The sequence below is a fragment of the Tiliqua scincoides genome, chromosome 3 (genome assembly GCF_035046505.1).
Source record: "Tiliqua scincoides isolate rTilSci1 chromosome 3, rTilSci1.hap2, whole genome shotgun sequence".
NCBI classification, from domain to species: Eukaryota; Metazoa; Chordata; class Lepidosauria; order Squamata; family Scincidae; genus Tiliqua; species Tiliqua scincoides.
Window position 1 is genome coordinate 232,489,874 of NC_089823.1, and position 23,570 is coordinate 232,513,443.

At 48.0% G+C, this 23,570-nt stretch overlaps 1 protein-coding gene across 1 annotated transcript in view; it reads right to left on the reverse strand.

Moving 5' to 3' along the window:
* Nucleotides 1–438: 438 nt before the first annotated feature.
* LOC136645321 (guanine nucleotide exchange factor DBS-like) overlaps nucleotides 439–23,570 on the reverse strand; it is a 74,093-nt gene continuing 50,961 nt past the window's right edge. Inside the window, exons 9-10 of the mRNA XM_066621555.1 lie at nucleotides 1,540–1,658; nucleotides 439–558 (exon numbers count right to left, since the gene is read on the reverse strand). Of these exons, the coding sequence (XP_066477652.1) occupies nucleotides 439–558; nucleotides 1,540–1,658 (239 nt within the window). The remainder of the gene's footprint in view (nucleotides 559–1,539; nucleotides 1,659–23,570) is intronic.

Below are 23,570 nucleotides of genomic sequence, written 5' to 3' on the forward strand. Positions count from 1 at the left end.
TTTAGACATGAGAAGAAACTGCGGTTTGTTCAAAAGTGAAAGTGGGAACTTTTGACTGTCCTCCAACAGTACAGAAGATGAGAGGGGAGGGAGGTAGCATGTGAGTCTGCAGCTTGGCAAAGCTCAGTCTTGGAGCAGTAAACCACAGTTCATCTTATGTTTGAACTGGGTCAAGTCTATTTTTGTGTTTTTATATATTTATTCACAAGGATTTTTTTATTAACTTTACAGAAATTTAAGTGCTCAATGTAACACACAAAATTGAAAAACAGCCACAATAAAATCCAGTGGAACGGATTAAAATCGGATTTAGCAGCATAAACAAGAGTCAGGCAACAGACTCCAGTAAATGCAGGGCTGGCCCATCCATGAAGCCAACTGAAATGTTTGTGTGGAGCAACACCCATGGGCATCATTAGTCAGGCAGCCTCCAGTCGATCAGTCTATCACCTGCTCCAGCCAGCTACTCCACTGGATGCTCCGATTCTCTTCCAACTTGCTGAGAGCAAGTTGGAAAAGAATTGCAGCAGCAGCAGCCTCCTTCTCCATCCAGTGCTGCTGGAGGAAGGAGAAAAAAACCTGCAGCTCCAAATCACGCAGCCCGCCCCCCAGTCTCCTGGTTGCTTCTGAAGCACCAAGAAGACAGGGATAGGCAATTTGGAGCCCACCCAATACCTGCCTCTTCCCCGTACTTGGAAAGATTGCTGTGTGCAGCCTTCCCACTCCGCCCCCTTCTGTTTACATCGGGCACAGGCAGGGGGTGGGGATGGGAGGTTCTCAGCATTCCCTGCACCAATTGATTTCAAGAGATGCAGGCAGAGGAGGCTGCGCAACATGTCCTATGTAAGTAAAGGGAAGGCAGGATGGGAGCTGTTTGCTCATCAACCCTCCCCTCACAGGAGGGGTGCACACAGGCATGTACAAGTGGGGTAATGGAGCAGCCAATTCAGGCAGCACAGAAGCACATGCTGCCTCTCAGTGGCAATGAAAGATAGAGACAGAGTAGGAAGGGGGCATAGCCGATCTGGGGGCTCTCCGAAGCATGGGTGCCATGACAGAGAAGGCCCTGAGATGCAAAGCAAGGTGATGTAATGAGTTTAGAAGAGCACATGGGAGAAGGCTCTTTTTGATGGATGCCAGATCCAGGCCCGAATGGATACAAAATGTGTGTGTGGAAAGAGAGAGAGAGATGGGGGCTGAGGATGCTGAAGGCTGCGCTCAGTGTCAATTTCTGCACTTGCACTGTGCAACCACACAGACTGCTGCCTTTGGGATGGTGCAAGCTACCAATTAAAATAACAGAGACCATCACCAAGATGACTGCCCTCTGCCCTGCCATGTGAAACTATTCAGAACATTTAAGAATGCAGTTTCGCCAGTGACTCCCGTCTGCCATTCAGGGCCATGTTTTGAAACATGCCTGCAGTTTAAGAAAGAGCAAAGCAAAACGGTTTCATATCCGAGCCCAGCTGGCTGCAGCATTGGTGAAAGGGAGATGGCGAAAGGAGCAGGATTGAAGCTTCCAAGGCTGTTACGTACATTGTTTGGCTGGTTCTCTTCCTCCATATCGGAAGAATTTGAGAGCTCCTCAGCACTGGATGGGATGACTTCAAAATCCTCAAACGTATCTAACGATGGCATCTGCCGGCTTGGCCAACCTTTGCAAAGGAAGCAAAATTATGGAGTTTAAATACAAACCAGTGATATTTTCATGGCAGTGTGGGGGGAAAAAACTCGTCTTTTGAAAACAATTGCCCTCAAGCTTAATTTATTACATTTGTATCTCATACTAAAGAGCTCAATGTAGCTTCACACTATCCCAGTGAGGGAGACCATGCCAGGAGGATCCAAAGGGCTGGGGCCAGGGGAGGATCCCTGCTCAGACTCAGAAAGGCACTGTTCCTCCATGTAGTGGGCTCAGGGCCCAATCCTATCCAACTTTCCAGCACCGGTGCAGCCACAATGCAGCCTTCCCTTACCTTGAGGAGGCCTCTGTGATTGCCTCCCCACCAAAGGATGCAGCTCGCATTCCACTGACACCACTGCACCAGCCCTGGAAAACTGGATAGGATTGGGCCCACAGTTGGCTCCTCTTAAGGAGGTATTAGTGAACTGTTCCCCTGTTTATCCCGGCCAGTCTTATGGAGCAGCCCATTTTGATCCAAAGGCACATGATATCATGACTTTGCTGAAACTAAGCAGGTCTAGGTCTGGTCAGTGCCTAAATGGGAGACTGCTTAGGAACCTCATAAATACTGCCTTGATTCAGAGCACCAGTTGCCCCACAAATCTGTTTGTGTGGAAGGACAGTCAGTGACCTGCCTGTTTAATGACTGAGTGGGAAATCAGAACCCCCCCCCCGCCAAAACCAGCCCTCTAGCCAGGGCTGAGGTGACATGTGAAATGTTGCCCCCTCTCACCTAGTGACATCCCAGCCTCTGCTCCTCCAGGGCCCAATCCTAGCCAACTTGCCAACACCAATGCAACTGCAATGCAGCCCCAAGGTAAGGGAACAAACATTCCCTTACCCTGAGTAGGCCTGCTTGACTGCCCTACCGCACCACAGGATGCAGAGCATACCACATTGGCATGGTTGCATCAGTGCTGGAAAGCTGGATTGGATTGGGCCCTGGGAGGAGCAGGGTTGGAAGAACACAGACAGTAGCATATATGACAACAGCAGATACTCAGTCAATGCCCAAACAAGAGGCAGAAAATAATTTAATATGGCCTTGTAAAAGGTAGAAACTACAAAGCTTAGCTCAGGTAACAAGTTATTCTTCTCACACCCACATTAAGGGCAGGGCTTTTGGCTTATCTTTCAGGCCAGGAGTTATCTCTGGGCTTCCCCGAGCTTTCTGTGTGGGGCTTAGGAGAAAACATGCGCAGGTACACCCCGCCAGCCTCTATCTGCTTTTCAAATGCCTTGAAGTTTTTGCAGAAAGAGAGGCTGCACTCCCATCAGCTCTTGCCTGCTCTGAAGCCCCACAAGAGATTGTGTGGGCTAGCAAGGGTTGCGGTGAGAGAGGTTTAACACTGCTCCGTTCCCAAAAGGGGCTGTTGGAGAATAATGAAGCAGTGCAAGCCTAGCCACTGTATTCTGAGGAGCCAGCGTGAAGGGAGTCTGATCACTTGGGAGAGAGGTGCCCGCCCTTGGGGAGCTGGCAAGGCACACTGTAGAACCCTGATGAGGAGGAACTTCAGTTATTTCCATTTTACAGATGATGGATGAAGACTGAGGCCACAGTTGCACTGCACATGTTTAAAACTTTTTTTTTTTTTAATTAAGGCACACTGTTATTTTACAAGAAAACAACACAGGGGGGAAAACAACAACCAATCACTGGTCTCCTTGCCATACACATACTTCATTTCTTTTTGACCCCTCTCCCTGCCTAACCCCAATTATAACATTGTCATGTTGAAGAGTACAAAGGGAAAAGGAAGGGGGGGATGAGACTGATTGCTGAACAATTAAAATAGAACTCTAATCCTGCAACAGGATATCATAAGACGCTTCCAGATATTCTCTCCATTTTTTAAGTGTCCCTGCAGATCACTACCTTCTCAGGCAGTGCTTCTTTCAGCGTGTTCTGCTTCCACTCGTGCATCAGGAGGATTTCCACCTCCCATGCCAAGTGCTTGGCACTCAGCAGGTGCTTTCAAAAACAAACCAAAAACCCTTATGATGTTGAGGTGTTGTTGCCTCTGATGCTTATCCCATTATGGCCTCTGGGATAACCGAGAATAACTGCCTCAAAGAGGAGACTGTCAGGAGTGCGCGTCGTGCAGCATTTCTCACCAAAGGGATATTAAAGGAGACAGCTCTGTAATACCAGAGTATGTCTAGCCTTTGGAGGTCTCCACCACCAGCAGTACACAGTTTCCCATTCTTGCAAATCTTTGGAAGTCCCATAGGTACAATCCTAAGCAGGTCTACTCAGAAGTAAGTCCCATTGTGTTAAACGGGGTGTACTCCCAGGAAAGTGAGTTAGGCTTGCAGCCATATTTCAATTGCAAGTCCAGTGAGGACTTCAGCTACCACCATCACCCCACGCCCACGCCCGCCCCCACCCCCACACGGCCCTTTGAAGAGTCTGGAAAGCAACCTGGAAGGAAAAGGGAGGACAGCAACTAAACCTCTTGCCAGCTCTTGACCAGCAGGTGTTTCAGCCGCCATCACCCCCTTTGGATTGCTTGCGATGGCCTTGCTGCACAACATCTTCAGCCACAGAATTTATTAGCCTACAAATGATTTTATTGCCTGCCTGCCCTTACATGTTAGCCATGTGGAGCACAACAACAGCCTCAGAGGGGGAAAAACGGACAAAGAGCGTCATCCAAGTTACACAAGTTTGTACAAGAATCTCCTAGAAGTGATCCTTCCCCATAACTGGCAACCAAGCGGCTGTGAACAAGCCCAAGGAGACCTCGTATCAGGTAACATGGGGACAAACTACACATGTATGTACTTTGTCAAGAACAGGATCTCTCCTCCCCCCGCCACGCAGCATCAGCATCTGCAAACTAGAATGGTCGATGGTCATGGAAGGCTCTCACCCTGCTTCCCCTTGTGCCATTTTCCAACTGAAAATCACTCCCAAACGGCATTTTTTTCCCCTGTAGGAAGAAGATACAGCTACTTGTAGCATTTTCCTTACAGGGCAAAAAACCAGCCTGAAATGTGAGTGCAATTTTAGCAGAAAAATGAAATAAACTGAAAGGGATAAGTACACCGTCCTTCTCTGTACCACTTTCCCTCTATTGTTTGCAGCCTGTATTTTGGCAAACAGGAAAACATAATGTGCAAATTGCATGAGTATCTTGTGTCATTTGGCCCTTGAAGAATCAAAGTTTATTCATGAACACTACTGAAAAAGTGCAAGTATTTAAAATAACTTGTGGCCCAATCAGTGGCGTGCCTAGAGGGGGTGGAAAGAACTAAGTTCAGCAGGAAGCCTCACTGCAGCATGCAAGCGGCCCCTCCCCCTCTCCTTCAGAGCCACTCCAAGCAGCAGGTACAAAACACTAGAATGCTCCAAAAGGGAGGGGAAGGGGCCACTTGTACGTGGTGGTGAGACTCCCTGCAAAACGTAGTGCTTTGCACCCCCCTAGCTACACCACTGGCCCCAATCCTATGGGGCCTCTGTGCCACCAGAACTAGCATAACGGCAGCACAGCATGCGCAGGGCACAGCCAGGCCACTGTTGCAAGCAGTGAGCAGCCACAGCCACCCACCAGTTGATCAAGGAACAGCCCCAGTTCTGGAAAGTCAGTGCAGGCTTAGGTAGAGGTGGGCAGGTGGGCATGGAATAGGGTGGGATGGGGTGGAGAGGGGGCGTGTTGAGGTTGGGAAGGGGGTGGTATTGGCATCAGCAGCACCACCAATATCCTACCCTCCTTCCCAGCTTTCATCTGTACCAATCCACCTTCCTGGGTCCACTCAGGCTTGCTCCCCAAAAATAACTAGCACAGGTCTGAGTAGACTCATTTGGGAAGTAGAGACTTATAGCTGGGAACAAATGTTCCCTTTCCCAGAGATCTCTGGGGCTCCCCCCCCCCAGTGCAACAAGCGCTCCGGTGGCACGGCTGCATCAGCAGGGCGGTTTAGTTAGGATTTGGCAGTTATTTTAAAACGTACCCCCCCATCCCTTGCTTTTACTTGATTCTGTTTTAATGTTTCCATGTAATCAATGGTAAATTCAATACAGATTTTGAATTTAAAATTGATTACATGGAAACATAAAAACAGAATCAAGTAAAATATTTCAAATATGGGGAAAGAAGGATTCTGCTCATAGCTGGAAACCAGTAAAATGTTGAGACTTTAACCCACCAGAAAGTGTTCCTGCACAAGCCCCAATAACATGAATGGTGCGCACAGGCATCTGCCCCTATTCCATTCATCCAGAGCTTCATTTCACACAGATCAATGGCATAGCTAGAGGGGGTGCAAAGCACTAAGTTTTGCAGGGAGCCTCACTGCAGCATGCAAGGAGCCCCTCCCCCTCGGAGCCATTCCAGGAGGTAGGAGCAAAATGGAGGCGTAAGCCAGGCTCGGAAGGGGAGGGGCCCCTTGCACGCTGCGGTAAGGCTTCCTACAAAACTTAGTGCTTTGCACCCCCTTGAGCTACACTGACACAGGGGCTCTTTTTCCCCTTTGCCTGCTATGACACTTTGAACAGCATAAGGACTGCATCTCAAATATGACATTTTCATTCTTTTTACCTGTCTGTGAAGCAGATCTAGGGACCGACCTTGTAGAAGGAACAGCGCTGCATTTAGCTTGAGCCAAGAAGTTGGTTTCAAAAGCATCTGTGATAGGAAGTAGGACATTTGGGGTTGATAGTTGGGATGCACCTTAAACTGCCTAAACCGATGAGCTCTCTAAGGTGACTTCGGGCGCAATCCTAACCAACTTTCCAGCACTGACTTAGCTGCAATGCAGACCCAAGGTAAGGTAACAAACATGCCCTTACCTTGAGGAAGCCTCCTTGACTTCCTCTCCACTGCAGGATGCAGCGCACGCCACAGTGGCACAGCTATGTCAGTGCTGCAAAGTTGGTTAGGATTGCGCCCTTCCCTTACTAAGTGGACTGGAGACCTTCCATGCCACCACCTACTCTGGCTTAATTAACTTAGCGACCCAACTGGCTGTCTCATATAGTCACATGAAGAGTGAAGGCAGATGTACTGTTCTAAGTGTGGTCACAAAGGTTCTTTACCTGCAGGGTAACCTCAGCTTTTAAACCTGCATTTCGGACATACATATTAGCAAGCTGAACACTAGCTCAAGGAATTGCTTCCCAAGACTAGGGAGGGTGTCAGCGTCAACCATGCTGTTCATCTTTTTCTTAAAGTATTTAAAGTGAATCATATACATTTATAATCCCCTCTCTGAAAAAACACACACATTTTTTTTAACTACTGTAAAATTACTTCAGAATGGTGTGTGTGTGTGTGTGTGTGTGTGTGTGTGTGTGTGTGTGTGTGTGAAAAACTGTTCTAATTCCTCAGGCACTAACCAACATAAGTTTCCCATGCTACATTTCTTTTTCTCAGTTCAGCTGAAAGAGTTTCTTCAGAGTTTGTCAAAGGATTGAAAAATTTATTATTGATAATTATTAACAGTACTTATATACCGCTTTTCAACGGAAAGTTCACAAAGCGGTTTACAAAGAAAATCAAACAAACAACTAATGGCTGCCTGTCCCAAAAGGGCTCACAATCTAAAAGGATGCAAAAGAATACCAGCAGACTGCCACTAGAAAGACAGTGCTGGGGTGAGGCGGGCCAGTTACTCTCCCCCCGCTAAATAAAAGAGCACCCGCTTAAAAAGTGCCTCTTACTCAGTTAGCAGGGGTAACTGTGTACCTGTGTACACAGGGGTAAAAATGTACTTGTGTTTGGACTGCAAGGTCAGCCTTATGCAACAACCTCCACCATCCTTAAAATGCTACATCTGCCTTCACTCTAAGCAGCTCTCTAAAGTGGCATAATTGGACAGATACTTGCCATACTGGGGACTGCTTGCAACTCTGGGTTTGGCCTCTGCTTTTGACATGGCCAGCTCCGCCTGCTAATAGAGGGTGCACCCCTGAAACCTCTAAAACATGACAATGGGTGCTGGGTGCACTTGCAGCTTACAGGAGCAGCCAGCTTTGAGACAGCAACGAGACAGCCCCAGCTCTGAAACCTTGGTTCAGCTCTGTCTGGATTAACTACCTCCCTCTCCCCATTCTGCTTATTAGAATGCCCTCCTCCTCCCACAAGCATGCAACACTGACATCATCACCAGTTACTTCTGAGTTTGGGAGGTCAGATGAGATGTGACAAATACCAGTAAGAGGCGAGGGGTGGATGGGAAAGCTTTTCTGAGTGTGGAAAAGCATGCTTTGGAGCTCTGTCTGCCGAGCTGAGGCTCCTACCGCTGTTTGTGGTGTCACATTCCTGGTCTGGCTGCCAGGTGGCAGGTGTCCAGGGTCCCGTAAGTGCCACCAGACACCACCTCAAGTACTACTGGTGGTACCCATACCACTGGTTGAGAAACACTACAGTAGTATATTAGCATGCAACGAATCATGCACAGAAGCAATAGAAAAGTAGCAATCAGCAAACTTGAGAGAAGAAGGAATAATATGCATTCACAGAGATAAAACAACTGAAATGAAGAAATGGACGGAGTGATGACAAAAGAGCTGCAGATGAATGTGGACGGCGCTGTAGTATACTGGGATATCGTCTCCTTAAGATTAATTCTGTCGCAACAACAGAGGGCCTAATTTTGACCCCCACAGTGTAGGGCCAAATGACACACTTTAATACATGTGTGTTTTACCCACCCCCCCTTTTAAACAGCAGCAGTGTTTTACCCTCCCCCCTGACCAGCAGTGCATGTAAAGCATGATGGAGTGGGAAGCTTTAGAATTTAGCCCCCTAGGCCACTCACATCCCTCCCAACATGCCATTAAGAGCCAAAAAAAAGAACCCTATAAAAAGCACATGAGGAGAGGCACAAACTGGATAGGAGCTGCAGGGAAGGCTAAGTGCAAAAGTCCCACCCCCCTGCCAGTGTCAGACCATTTGCCCACACTGTTTAAAAATACACAGGGGGGGATGGACGGACGCCAAGGGCTCAGCACATAATTTTATTGCAAAATAGTTTGGTCCTTATACAGTTTCGCAAATGATGCTGCTATGAAGGCCTTATAGTCATCTTATGTCCCAGGCAAATGGAGCACAGAAAGCAGAACGGGGGCATTTTTAAATCAAATGTAATGAGGCAGAAAGGAGGGCTGCCTCACGTCAGTTACTGCAGTTATCAGTACTTGTATTAACAATAAGAATAACACTTTAAAAAAAAATTGCTGTGTGATTGAACAGGCAGCCACGTTTCAGTCTAATCAGCCAGTTAATTTAATGGTGCAGCCTGAGGATTAAGGAAGGTGAGTTCTGACTGGAACCAGAAGCAGAGCCAGGGGGGCGGTGTGCTAAGTACGCCAGGCGCCACCATGTGGCTGCCCCTCCCACTCGCCTTGGGAGCCACCTGGGGCAGCTGTTGCTCCAAACGGCTTCAATGGTCGGGGAGGGGCTGCTTACTCAGCGTGTCGCGGCACCTGCCATACTTAGCATGCTGTCCTTGTCCCCTGATTATGCTACTGACGAGAACCATTTTCAGGCGTGAAACTTCAGTCACTTCTTTGCAGTACTGCATTTAAACAGAACGTGAAAGTGTCCGTGACTGAATGTGCCTGGTGTGCAAAACACGCAGTGGACATATAAAAGTGGCTTTATGTACAGACAGTTTCATGTGCATGGGCATTTCATACAGTCAGGAACCTTGCAATTCCAAATGCTTGTACAATGGTAGGTGCCATCCGGAGCATTTTCACGCTTCTGCTCAGTGTGTGAAGGGTGGGGAGCGGTCCCGCAGCCATGATCCCACTCGTCCATCTATGCGTTCAGTGAACATGTGGACAGAATGTCTGAAAAGATCTAATGTGCGCAGCCTTGCCCAGAGTCCATCCATAAATGGAATCTGGCAGACAATTCTGAAGTATGTAGATCAAGCATTGAAAGGATGACTTAGGAGTTTTCCAAAAACCAAAAATTATTTGATATGCTGACTCATAAGTTCTTATGGATTAATATACTGTGCTGGTGATGATGAAAATACATGCATTCCGTGAGCAAAACCAAAGGACTGTTGTGAAGAAACTCCATGCAGTGAGTCAATACATATACATACAATATACATGTACATATACATACAATACATATACCTTCGAAACCCAGAGGGGTTGGATCACTTTTTATTTCATGTCTCTTGACTTTAACTGCAGGAACAAAGGGACCTGTGTGAAGTTTGCAGATAACAAGGTTGGAAATAGAGTTAGAGGTTCACGCTTCGTGGCCAGGCATGGAAGGTAATGGGGTTGGCAGGCAACGGACAGCGATTTTAACCTTTTCAGAAATCGGCTTAGATGGAAGGGAAAGCAATTTGTGATATATAACTAACAGCACAATCCTAACTTGCGCTGGAACAGGGAGGCTGGCAGGCCTACCCCTCACCCAGTGAGAGTTTCGGGCTGCAAGCGGCTCAGCCTGGGACAAGGGGCAATACTTCCCCTTACCCTGGGGAGAGCTGCCACAGCCTCAGTGGTTCAGCTCGAATCTGCGCCAGGATCCAAGCAGCCCAGAGACGCGCCACGCTGTCTAGGAATGAGGTCAGGTCCTGGCCCCACCCCTTGCTCTCCCACTGCCCACCCAGGGGCCCGCCTGCCATCCACCCTCCTTCTGCCCCAGAACGCCTCCTCCCACCTCCACACCCTCAGCCCCCCCCCCCCCCGATCCCCATGCCGGCCAAGGTAGGCCGGCGCAAACCTACCTTGTTTTGTCAGTGTGGAGGCTGGAAGCAACCTCGGTGGGCCAGCACACATCCTTGCACCAGCCCGGCCAATACTCAAGGAGGCACAAACATACTTTATGGCATGTCTGCAACCCTCCCAGGCCCGCGCAAGAGACTTGTGCCAGCTGAGCACACTATTAGGATTGTGATCGGAATTGTAGCAATTCCAACCTTGTTTAATGGAGTTTTGTTTGTTTGTTTGTTTTTGAGAACAGACTTGGGACCAATTGTGCCGTTACCAATTTGACTGAAACAACTCACTTTTACTGTACAAATGTTTCATTTTTTTCTGTATTTTTTTTGTAACCAAGGTTTACACAATGCTCATTTGACATCACGTGAGATGACTCTTTTCTGAACTAAAATATCTTGATGAAACAAGCCACCAAGAACTGCTGTCAAGTCTCCTGCAATAATCGTAAGTTACTCAGTAGTAGATTGCCACAGCTGCAGAACCACTCACCTGATTAGTGAAATTATTTAGTTGCTAAACTAAATAATTTCTACGTAATTACGTAAGATCACTGAGGAGTCCATTCCTTCAGGATGGCCCATGGGCCACAAAGGGGCACATCAGGTCCACCCTGTTCCCTTCCATTCTTTCTCTCCTGGCCATTTCATTGTACCTTTCTCTGAGGTTTCATAAGTTTGTGGCACCAAACTGTAGAGACCCACTTTTTCAAATGACACTCTATCATTTGTTTACTAGACTTTTACTAGGTTTACTAGACTTTTAAAAAAGGAGATCTAGAAAGACATTTTTTTATTTATTTATAAGTAATAATAACCAGAAAAAAAGAACCTCAAATATTTATCTCCCTCTATTTACAAATGCTTGCAAACTGTAGGAGCTGAACTCTTTGCAGGGCAATCAGCAGCTACAGTATCTGATTTTTGAAAAGCCACAGGACTTGAAGCAATTAGTTATCTGATCTTTCCATCATGCTTAGGTGACCCACCAAAAATCAGGCTGCAATCCACCAGTGGGTCCCAATCCACAGTTTGGGAACCACTGATCTACTCCAAACCGGAAGGACAGGTTCCCCTGAGAACAATCCAGGCAAGAAGACCGTTCTTGTGTCAGAAAAGCTGTGAGTTGCATTTCCACAGTGGGCTTACTGCTGAATGCGTAACTGAGACCAAAGTGTATGCACTCTCTGTATGCACAACTGAGACCAAACTGCCTCAAGCTATAGCTGCACTGGAGCAACTCCACAGCTCATAGGTTTGAACCAGCTTTGCACCTCTCCCTGTTTCCTCTTTGCTTTGCAAGAGGACAAGTTTGGGCTAGAAGATCTCAAACACCATGGAAAGTGTACCAACGTCAGTAGAGAAAGGGAAGGAGCTCAAGCGTTAACCGTGACTGTACCTTTGGTTAGAGCAGATGTGTTAGTTGTGGTGCTGATGGAGGAAGCTAGGGAAAAGCGGCGGGTAACATCTCTCTCTTTAGAGTCTGGATCTGGGAGGACAGATAGATGCAGGTCAAGGAAGGGTTAGAAGCCAGCAACCAAAGAAGGGTAGACAGGAGAGATTTCAGCTGGGAGAGGAGTCAAAAAATAGTAGCACATTCCCTTTAAAAACGGTCATTAAAGTGTGTTATGGTTTTGTTCACATGAAGTGGTTTGACACATTGATTCATATCTTGCCATACTGAGGGTGCAATCCTCACCCACTTTCCAGCACTGACATAAGGGCAAGGGAACAAACATTCCCTTAGTTTGAGGAGGCCTCCATGAGTGCCACCCAACTGCAGGACTCGGCACACGTCCCATTGGCACAGCTATGCCAGGGCTGGAAAGTTGGTTAGGATTTGGAGCTGAGCCACACATTCTTGTTCACTTTGAAACAGCTATCAATTACCTACGAATGAATTAACATGTCCTGAATCTAGGTGGCTTTTTACAAAACAAAAAACAAAAAAACAACTTGGCAAGCAGTAGCTTGGTGTGCTGCTAACATCAAAGCTCCTGTCGGTCCAGGGAATCCCTGCAAGACTGAACCACACACTCATGTTCGTTCACTTTGGAAGAATCCAGATACCTGGGGCAAGAAGGAGACAGGGGAGGTAGAGGGGTCAGGTTTTGATTGCTCTTGGAGTGCTGTGCCCCTTCGTTGTTTCTTTCTCTAGTGCTCCTGCTGTGATGGCTTGTGGCAGCTGCACTGGAAGAAAAGGTGAGCTGCCACTACCCCAGTAGCGTAGCTACAAGGGGCGGCAGGCTAAGTATTACAGGCACTGCAATGTACTGTGTAAGCAACCCCTCCCCCTCGCCATTGGAACCATTTTGGGCATCAACAGCAATGGGCATGTGCACACTGAGTGTCTGCATGTTGCTGTCACTGCCCCAAACGGTTCAGTTGATGACAGGGAAGGGCCTCTTACACAGCACATTGCAGTGCCTGCAATACATACCCTGCTGTTCCCCAGAAGTTATGCTACTACACTACCCCACTCCTCCTCTGGCTCACTTTCAGTAAACAAGGTCAGAGGATCAGAGAGCACCATGAAACGGCTCTTTGGGCAGCAGACTGGAAGAGGCAGCAGGCAGGCATGGAGGGAGGGAGGCAGTGCATCCCTCATCAGTTCACTGCCTGCTCCCACCTGCAGTTTGAAGAAGTCGCTTCAGTCCACCGTAGAGCTGGTTTGGTTCTGTTGCTAAGGACTACCTTCTCGCACCTGATTGTGTCCATCCACTGCCAGCCCATCCAGGCGGTCACCTGGTTGTGTGACCAGGTTGTGTCAGCAGCGGATTGTGAGGGGTCTGAGGTGGCAGTGGATTCAGGGTGCCACCCAAAGTCTGCCACTGCTGCTGCCTCCCTCCAACCTGCCACCAATGCAAGCCTCAGTGCCTCAAGCTTGAGCAAGAAGCAGACCATTCCCCTTCATATTGTGCTTCTTGCACACTCCTGTGCAACCCAGAAGTGAGGACTTCCGGTTTCACAAGAACAGCCCAGGAGGAGCATGGGAAAAGTTTTGGCCTTTTTTGTAGGGCAGAGGCAGAAGACCCGAGACAGCATCAGGCCAATGGCCCAAGTTGCACCACCCTCAATTTCACCTGTTAAGATCTTTTGGTAAGACTCTTCTACGCAAGCCAACACAGCTGGAAGTTCAACTGGCAAGCACACACAACAGGCCCCCCTCTGTACCTGTGCCCGGACTCTGGAATTTCTTGCCTTGGGACATTCATGTGGTCTCATCTCTCCAGGTCTACCAACGCTTAGTGAACATGTTGTAGCTATCTCACTGTGCTTTTGACTTCACTTGAGTGGAAAAAGAGGGGTTCTATCTGCACTTATGGGAGCCTTTGCGGGCTCCTTTGTGGGAGCCATTATTAAACTGTTTTGGATTTGCACAAGTTGCTGTGATGCTGAAAAGTAGGGTGAAGACATGACACAAACAGACAGCTCCAGCAGGTGTAGCTTTTTTCACCACTTCTATCTCCATACAAGGAAGCAATTTCTCCTGGGTGGCTTCAAACAACTTTGAACAGTAAAGAAATAAATTTGTCCGTGTCTGGCTGCTGTTAAGGACAACGAGTCAAACACTGCCTGCAAGCGATTCCTTTAAAAAAAAAAAAAAAAAAAAGACTGGAGGAGATTGGGGCTGTGATGGAATGTGGCCACACCTGCAGAGAAGTAATGTATAGCGGGATGTGGAATGAGGACAGCATTTCAGAGACAGGTGGCTGCCAACCAAATGCTGCAAGTGGTGATCATTTTACCTTTGGGTGGAGCTCTGCGGTTGGAAAGCCCTTGCAAAGTAAACCGCTTTCTAGCAAGAGCTGAGCGCTCAAGATTAAGGCTGGTGGCAGAATCAGCTAGGAGGAAGAGAGAAGTAAGGCAGGAGGGGTCAAACCTTGCAACTTATGGAGAAAGCAAAGGTCAGAGAGTGAGGGAATGGGAGGAAAGGGAGAGGGGAGACAGTTAAAAAGGTAAAAACTCGAGCGGCTGCAGCCCATGCATTACGCAGCAGGTAACCAGTTAGAAAGGGGATCATGAAATCATGAAAATCAAACTAGCTGAGCCAAACTGATCTCTCTCATCCAAGGGATGAATCTGACTCGCTAAGTTTCATCTCAGAGCAAAATGGAACCAGGCAGGGCTAGGGGAAATGAACTCTTCTGAAAGGAAGACAAGCTGGCAGCAAAGAAAGGGAAGATTAATGTTCTAGTGCCATGTGCCCAGAAAATGCCCCAACGCCTGCTGCTGGGAAGGTGGGCAATTGAGCTCAATGGCACTCTTCAAAAAATATCAAGAGCTGGTTGGTATGCAGAATATGTTTTAAGTAGAGCCTCAGGTGTAGTTCAAGGCATTACCCTTTCAGATAAATAAACCCCCCTAGAAGTGGCGTAGCTAGCCTCTGTTTTGCTCTCACCACTCCGAATGGCTCCAAAGGGGAAGGGAAGAGTCGCTTACACACTGCAGTGAGGCTCCCTGCAAAACTTTGAGTTTTGCACCCCCTCTAGCTATGCCACTGCCTCATCGAAAGAAATAACCCCTCCTTACATGATGGCTAGTAGCCTTCTGCATTCACTCCAAAACATTTATTTGTTTCACGGACCACTTTTCAATTAAGAAAAGCTCCCAACGTGACTTTCAAAAAGAAGCAGCATATTAAAAATCTCTTTTTAAAAAAGAACCATTACAAACGACACTGTAATTTAAACAATGTATAACATACCAGTTAAAGATTTAAAAACCAAACACAAGCACACAGAGAGACAACGGCAGCATCTCTATCAAGTGTGGAAAGTTTTAAAATGCGAACATTTCCTTTTTGCATGCTGGTGGAAGGAAAACAAGGAATTGAATTTTGTTGGGCTACAATAATCTCTATCCATATACTGAGCTCAGGGTGGTTTGCCTGGTTCCTTCCTACCTTCTGCCCTCACAACAACCCTGTGAGGCAGGTTCGTGATCGCCCCCCCCCCCAAAAAAAAACAACTTTGTGGCCAAGTGGGGATTTGAACCTGGGTATTCCAGGTCTAAAACCAACACCAGAACCACTATGCCATGCTAGGTCTCCAGGACCTGGAGAGATTATCCACAGAGAGGCCACCTTAACCTTCCTGCTGCTTGAGGCTGTGCACATATAAACTGCATATAGCGCAGTTTCTTGGAATTCATGCTCTATGGTAGCACCTGGGAGGGCATTGCTCTTGTTGCCTTTCAGGCCATATGTGATCATTCTTCAAATGCAAATATATTTCTGGCCAACTCATTATTCTTATATGCACTGAGTGATTTTCATTATGAAGAATTCAATGGGCCCATGTCCTAGATACGCATCCAACAGAGGCATTTCTTTGCTTGAAAAATAAAAAAACAAACCAGGGCTGACTGTTTGGGTTTGACTTGTGTTGATAATGTTGCCAAAGATATATTAAACAGTAACCACAACAAAGGTCCTTAAAATCACTGCAGTTTGAATATATTCACAGATAGGCCTTCAAACCTTGGTAAGGATCTCCATCTCCCATACAGAGAAATGTCTTTCCCTTTCCCTTATTTTTGAAATCTACGATAGCACTCATCTTGGTGAGTGACTCCACTTGGCAGGTGTAGTGTGAAAAAGGCTTCCCTGGTCCTCCCTCCTTTTGTACAAGGAATAGGTTATCCAGGCATGAACAAGTCGCTTCACCCTCTAAAAATATATTGTTTGTCTTCATGATGCGTCTTGAACTCAGTCATTCTTCTGCAAACCATTTGTTTCTTGACTTCAAGAGACTGTGTGTCACAAACACCACTGAGGATCCCTGACATTTCAAAGTAAACCTAAATCTCATGATGGCCAGTAGATGGCGAAAAAGAGGCACCATGCAAGCAGTTGGAAGTATGAAACAGCACATGAAGCAGCAGTGTTAACACCTCTCCCACCACTGCGAACTTCTGAACTATGTCTTCGGAGACCCCAACCTCAATAGAGTAAAACAACTAGTTGTCCAAATGCATGATGTACAGCTCACATTAAAAAAAAAAAAAAGGCTTGTTGCAATAGAACTTTTCAGTTCTATTTCAGAAGTATTGAAATATTTTGCCATACTGAATACTTCAACTTTCCAGGTTGATGAAATTGCTGTGCGTGTACTGTGCGTGTACTGGTGCTGCCTGCGACACTGACCACTCCCTGGTGTGCAGCAGAGTGAAACTGCAAACAAAGCGACTGTATCACACGAAAAAGGAAGGAAGACCTCGCATTGATACCAGCAAGACCCGGGATCAGAGAAAAGTGGAGGAATTTGCACAAGCGCTTGAGGAATCTCTTCCAGGCCCGGCCGACGCAAACGCATCCAACAGATGGGAACATTTCAAGAATACCGTTTACAACACCGCCTTGTCCATATTCGGCAAGAAGACCAACAAGGCGGCAGACTGGTTTGAAGCCCACTCTGAGGAGTTGACACCAGTCATTGAGGAAAAGAGGAGAGCTCAAGCAGCATACAAGGCCTGTCCCAGTGAGCGCAACCTGCAGGTCCTCCGAACTGCTCGCAGCAAAGTCCAACAGACTGCCAGGAGATGTGCTAACGACTACTGGCTCCAGCTCTGTTCCGAGATACAGATAGCAGCCGACACGGGCAACATCAAGGGGATGTATGATGGTATCAAGCAGGCCCTAGGTCCAACACAGAAGAAAATTGCCCCTCTGAAGTCTGCCACAGGCGAGGTCATCCAGGATCGGGCGCAGCAGATGGAACGCTGGGTGCAGCACTACTCTGAGCTATATTCCAGAGAAAATGTAGTCACCGAAGAAGCACTGAACAACATTGAGTGCCTGCCTGTGCTAGAAGAGCTTGACAGTGAACCAACCCTAGAAGAACTTCACGTAGCCCTGGACTCCCTTGCCTTTGGCAAGGCACCTGGAAAAGACAGCATCCCTGCTGAAGTCCTAAAATGCTGCAAAGAGATCATCGTCACTGAGCTGCATGAAATCCTCTGTCTCTGCTGGAGAGAAGGTGGAGTACCTCAAGACATGAGGGATGCAAACATCATCACGCTGTACAAGAACAAAGGTGACAGGGGTGACTGCAACAACTACCGCTGCATCTCTCTCCTTAGCGTTGTAGGAAAGCTGTTTGCCCGAGTTGTACTAAAGAGGCTCCAGGTACTTGCAGAGAGCGTCTATCCAGAATCGCAGTGTGGATTCCGAGCCAACAGGTCCACCACTGATATGGTATTCTCCCTTAGACAACTGCAGGAGAAATGCAGGGAACAACGACAGCCACTCTTTATAGCCTTCATAGATCTCACGAAGGCTTTCGACCTGGTCAGCAGAGACGGCCTCTTCAAGATTCTCCCCAAGATTGGATGTCCACCCAGGCTCCTCAGCATCATCAGATCTTTCCACAAGGACATGAAGGGCACTGTTGTCTTCGATGGCTCCACATCAGACCCTTTTGACATCCGAAGCGGAGTGAAGCAGGGCTGTGTTCTTGCACCAACCTTGTTTGGGATTTTCTTCGCTGTCCTGCTGAAGCAGGCCTTTGGAACTGCAACAGAAGGCATCTATCTCCGGACCAGATCAGACGGAAAGCTCTTCAACCTCTCCAGACTGAGAGCAAAATCCAAAGTCCAGCTGAAATGTCTGCGTGACTTCCTCTTTGCCGACGATGCAGCTGTCACTACCCACTCTGCCAAAGATCTCCAGCAGCTCATGGATCGTTTTAGCAAGGCCTGCCAAGATTTTGGACTGACAATCAGCCTGAAGAAAACACAGGTCATGGTTCAGGATGTGGACTCACCTCCCTGCATTACAATCTCTGAGCATGAACTGGAGGTTGTCCATGACTTTGTGTACCTTGGCTCAATGATGTCCGACACTCATTCTCTCGATACCGAGCTAAACAAGCGCATCGGTAAAGCAGCTACCATGTTTTCCAGACTCACAAAGAGAGTCTGGTCCAACAAGAAGCTGACAGAACATACCAAGATCCAGGTCTACAGAGCTTTCGTCCTGAGTACACTTCTGTACTGCAGCGAGTCATGGACTCTTCGCTCACAACAGGAGAGGAAACTGAGCGCTTTCCACATGCGCTGCCTCCGACGCATCCTTGGCATCACCTGGCAGGACAAAGTTCCAAACAACACAGTCCTGGAACGTGCTGGAATCCCTAGCATGTATTCACTGCTGAAACAGAGACGCCTGCGTTGGCTTGGTCATGTCGTGAGAATGGATGATGGCCGGATCCCAAAGGATCTCCTCTATGGAGAACTCGTGCAAGGAAAGCGCCCTACAGGTAGACCACAGCTGCGATACAAGGACATCTGCAAGAGGGATCTGAAGGCCTTAGGGATGGACCTCAACAAGTGGGAAACCCTGGCCTCTGAGCGGCCCGCTCGGAGGCAGGCTGTGCAGCATGGCCTTTCCCAGTTTGAAGAGACACTTGGCCAACAGTCTGAGGCTAAGAGGCAAAGAAGGAAGGCCCATAGCCAGGGAGACAGACCAGGGACAGACTGCACTTGCTCCTGGTGTGGAAGGGATTGTCACTCCCGAATTGGCCTTTTCAGCCACACTAGACGCTGTGCCAGAACCACCTTTCAGAGCGCGATACCATAGTCTTTCGAGACTGAAGGTTGCCAATACAGTACTGGGGAACAAATGGAAGATGTAGACAACTTTGCTTTTTTCATATGGGGTTTGGTTTATCCTGTGCCAGCTCTACCCATAATAGTCTTCTCAACAACGGGAGCTCTTGTCGGAGAAGGCTTTGCTTGTTGTGAACATATTGCCATGGGAATGCGCTGTCAGTTGAATTTGCTCCCTGAAACCTCCAATTAAAATGATTTCAGGTAGCAGCGTTGGGGAAAAATCCCTGCCTGAGATTTTGGAGAGTCATTGTCAATGAATGGAAACAATACTGGTCGAGGTAATATAGACCATTGATGGTCCATACTCACTATTCCAGCTTTGTACCATTGCAATGGGCAAGGGCCAATCCTCACAAGCCAAAATTATAGCTTGGCTTGACTGAGGAGGAACCATGCATCTCCTCCATGGAGAGGAAGAGTAGCCATAGATCAGTGGCAGAGTACATGTTTTGCATGCATCTCTTCCACTTTGCTTTTGCAGCCACAAATAGCTCTGAGGATGAGGGGGAGGGACTACTTTACATAGGCATTTGGGCTCCTGTAAAACTTAGCATTTTGCCCCCCCCTTCCAGGAATGCCAGTGTTTCCTCATCAAGGGGAAGAAGTTTCAGCTTGCAGTTTCTATGTACCTCTCCCACCACTGCGGGAGATCATTGTTCTTTAGCTGCTTGGATCTTTAGGGGTTTTCTCCCTCTTGCCAAACTGCCAGTGTTCAAAAGGGAAATACTCACAGGAGAGAAAAGCAATGTCCACACCATCTCCTCCACCCTCTCCCAGACTCTGCCTATGAGTTGTCCTTCCATACCATCACAACATCCTACCTCTTTTCTGTCTGGCGTTGGGACTGGTGTTCTTGTCCCGATTGCTTGGTGCCTCCAGGCTTGAGAATTCAGATTTGTTTTCACACAAGCTCATAGACTTTCTGCTGTACCTTTAAAGACAAAAAGAACGGAACAAGTATTAGGTGGCAAGCAGAAGGCATGAAAAATATATTTCATAGCTCCTGTGTAGTACAACTGAAAACCAGTGCTTTGGACCACTGCTGAATAAAGACAAGTTGGGAAGGATTTTTAAACGTCACTATTCCTATTCTACAAGGAACAACCGGGATACAGAAGGAAACTTACCTGTACTGCAGGTAGCACTGCAGGTGAGCAAGCCACAGATGCAACTGCCCTGAGGAGAGAGCCAGGCAGTAAGCCCACATAAGAACATAAGAACAACCCCACTGGATCAGGCCATAGGTCCATCTAGTCCAGCTTCCTGTATCTCACAGCGGCCCACCAAATGCCCCAGGGAGCACACCAGATAACAAGAGACCTCATCCTGGTGCCCTCCCTTGCATCTGGCATTCTGACATAACCCATTTCTAAAATGCACATACACATCATGGCTTGTACCCCGTATTGGATTTTTCCTCCAGAAACTTGTCCAATCCCCTTTTAAAGGCGTCTAGGATAGACGCCAGCACCACATCCTGTGGCAAGGAGTTCCACAGACCGACCACACGCTGAGTAAAGAAATATTTTCTTTTGTCTGTCCTAACCCGCCCAACACTCAATTTTAGTGGATGTCCCCTGGTTCTGGTATTATGTGAGAGTGTAAAGAGCATCTCCCTATCCACTCTGTCCATCCCCTGCATAATTTTGTATGTCTCAATCATGTCCCCCCTCAGGCGTCTCTTTTCTAGGCTGAAGAGGCCCAAACGCCGTAGCCTTTACTCATAAGGAAGGTGCCCCAGCCCCGTAATCAGCTTAGTTGCTCTCTTTTGCACCTTTTCCATTTCCACTATGTCTTTTTTGAGATGCGGCGACCAGAACTGGACACAATACTCCAGGTGTGGCCTTACCATCGATTTGTACAACGGCATTATAATACTAGCCGTTTTGTTCTCAATACCCTTCCTAATGATCCCAAGCATAGAATTGGCCTTCTTCACTGCCGCCGCACATTGGGTCAACACTTTCATCGACCTGTCCACCACCACCCCAAGATCTCTCTCCTGATCTGTCACAGACAACTCAGAACCCATCAGCCTATATCTAAAGTTTTGATTTTTTGCCCCAATGTGCATGACTTTACACTTACTGACATTGAAGCGCATCTGCCATTTTGCTGCCCATTCTGCCAGTCTGGAGAGATCCTTCTGGAGCTCCTCACAATCACCAGTGCTCCCACCAGTGACAGCAAAGTGCCTGGAGGCACCGATATCACATTACAAGGACAAGGTAGGACACAAGGGAGGCCACAATACATGACCAAACTCTCCTAGTCAGTCTCCAGGTAGTTCCTGCAGCAGCACACAGGTAGTTTAATCCTCTGACAAGAGGAGTGAGGTGAGCCTCCACTCAACAAAAGAGTGAATTGAGCAGGGGACAGCCTAGAAAGGTGGGCTCCTCAATCTCTCCAGCTTTGGTAGGTTATAAGGTGAGAGGCCTTAGTAGTAAGTGACTGGCACACCAGGGAAGTCTGATTAGAAACTTGTTGATTCTTCTTTTAAACAATGTTATCTCTGATCTCAAGTACAGAATCTGCCAATTTGTCTTCTGTCTTCCCTTTTGTGTCTTAATGCAACAATCCTCTTAAATCTAGGGTTCCCAGCCCATGGTCCGTGGACCACTGGTGGTCTGCAGCGTCCCCCCAGGTGGTCCACAACGTCTCTGGTGAAAAAAGAAAAAAAATGCCCTTCCAGGCAGAAAAAAAGCCTCTGCAGTGCCAGCAGCCAATCAGAGCAGCTCAGAGCCAATCAGAGCATAGCCTTTCTCCATCTCCTGCCTCCCCCCTCCACCTCCCTTCCCTACCTGTCTGTGAGTGCCCAGACAAGCAAAAAAGTGAAGCGCAGGCGCCTTGTAAGGTGCGCGCGTTTGTGCAGCCTCGTGGCTCAGCTGCATGCAGAGGAGAGGTGCCCTGCCGCCCGCTGCCTCCAGCCTACTGCCTCCATTCCTTGACCCTGTGCGTTCAGGTGAGCCCTTGTAGCCTGGTTTCGCAGATTAGGGGGGCCTGGGGAGGGGGGATCCTGGGGAGGGGAGGAGGTGGGGGTCCTGAGGAGGGGGAGGAATGAGAGAGGAGGAGAAGGAGCAGGCTCCCAAAGGCATGGCTGGCTGGCTGGCTGGCTGGGGGAGTTTCTCTGGGAGTGGGTTTCTCTGGATGTGATTTCCCTGGGAGTCTGGACTCCAGTAGGCCAGGGTAGGGAGTTGGAGGCAGTGTGGCAGCAAGAGAGGGGAGAAACAGTATGCTCAACCCCCAACCCCCAGTTGGCAGGATTAGGCTCCTGGATGTGCTCTTCTAATGCCCAGGGGTGGAGCAAGGGATCCAGGCAACCAGGTTTTTGCACCCTTTTTGGAGAGAGAAACAGGCAGCACCTCGGCTGTCTTACTACAAGCTGCCCACCTGGGGAGAAGCAATCCCAGAAGTTGCAGAACAGGCACCACCATAGCCAAGTACAGCAGGTGTAACCCCTGACTCTTCCTCCTCAAAGAGTAGCAGCAGCAACTTTGTCCATGGGAAGCCCTCCCCCACCCCACACTTGGCCAGTTCCCCAATCTCCTCAGATTGCAATCCTATGTATGCTTACCTTGGAGTAAGACCCATTGACTATAATGGGACTTACTTCTGAGTAGACAGGCCTAGAATAGGGCTTTTAGTCACACTGTGGCTGTGATGAACTTCTCCAGAAATTTCTCCAATCCCCTTTTAAAGGCATCTAGTCTAGACACCCTCACCACATCCTGGAGCAAGGAGTTCCACAGACTAATGGCAGAGTGGGTAGTTGTTGTTTTGTGGCTGCAGCCTATCAGCTTGCTCATGCTCTCTTTGTCCTAACCAAAGTAGTCCACAGCTAGAGAATGACAGCAATTAGAACAGGAAGTGAAGAGAGGCTCTTTTTTCCTCTAAAGACCTTGCAGTGCACACCAAAAGGACTTTTCTTCCTGGGACATGCAGCAGCCATTCTGAGACATCTCTCTGAGCTGGTGTTTCCTTCACATGTCTCTTCTCCTTCAGGACCGACCTGCCTAAAGTGTGTTAAACACTTTCCTAAAGACTCTGGACTCACAAGTAAATTTGGGTGGTGTGGAGAGGGGGGAGCAGGGCCAGGGCTGTGCAACAAAAGGACTTGTGGAGGGGTGTGTGTGCTTTTTGTTGGCTCATTTAACTACCTTGCATGACTTGTCTATAATCCCCTTGTGCTCACCCTCTCCCTTTTTGGGATGTTTTTCCACACTTAAAAGAGGCAAGGGCTGTGCGTAATGTGGTCTGGTGTGGAGAAAAAGAGACTGAATTGAATTGGGTGGGTGGGTGTGAAAACCTCTGAGTTGGGGGGGGGGATTATTTGTGTTCCATGTATTCTTCTGGATTCATGTAAAAATGTTCCAACAGCTAGCTAATGGTGAAGTTTTCTATGTGTTGTCTTTTAGAAAATGGCACCAAAGAGGAAACATGACAGCAGTTACATCAAGTTTGGATTCACTGCGGTTGAAGTAAATCGAGAAACAAGACCCCCAGTGTGTGATCTGTGCCATTGTTCTCAGCAATGAAGCGCTACAACCTACAAAGTTAGAATGTCATTTGAAGACCGCCC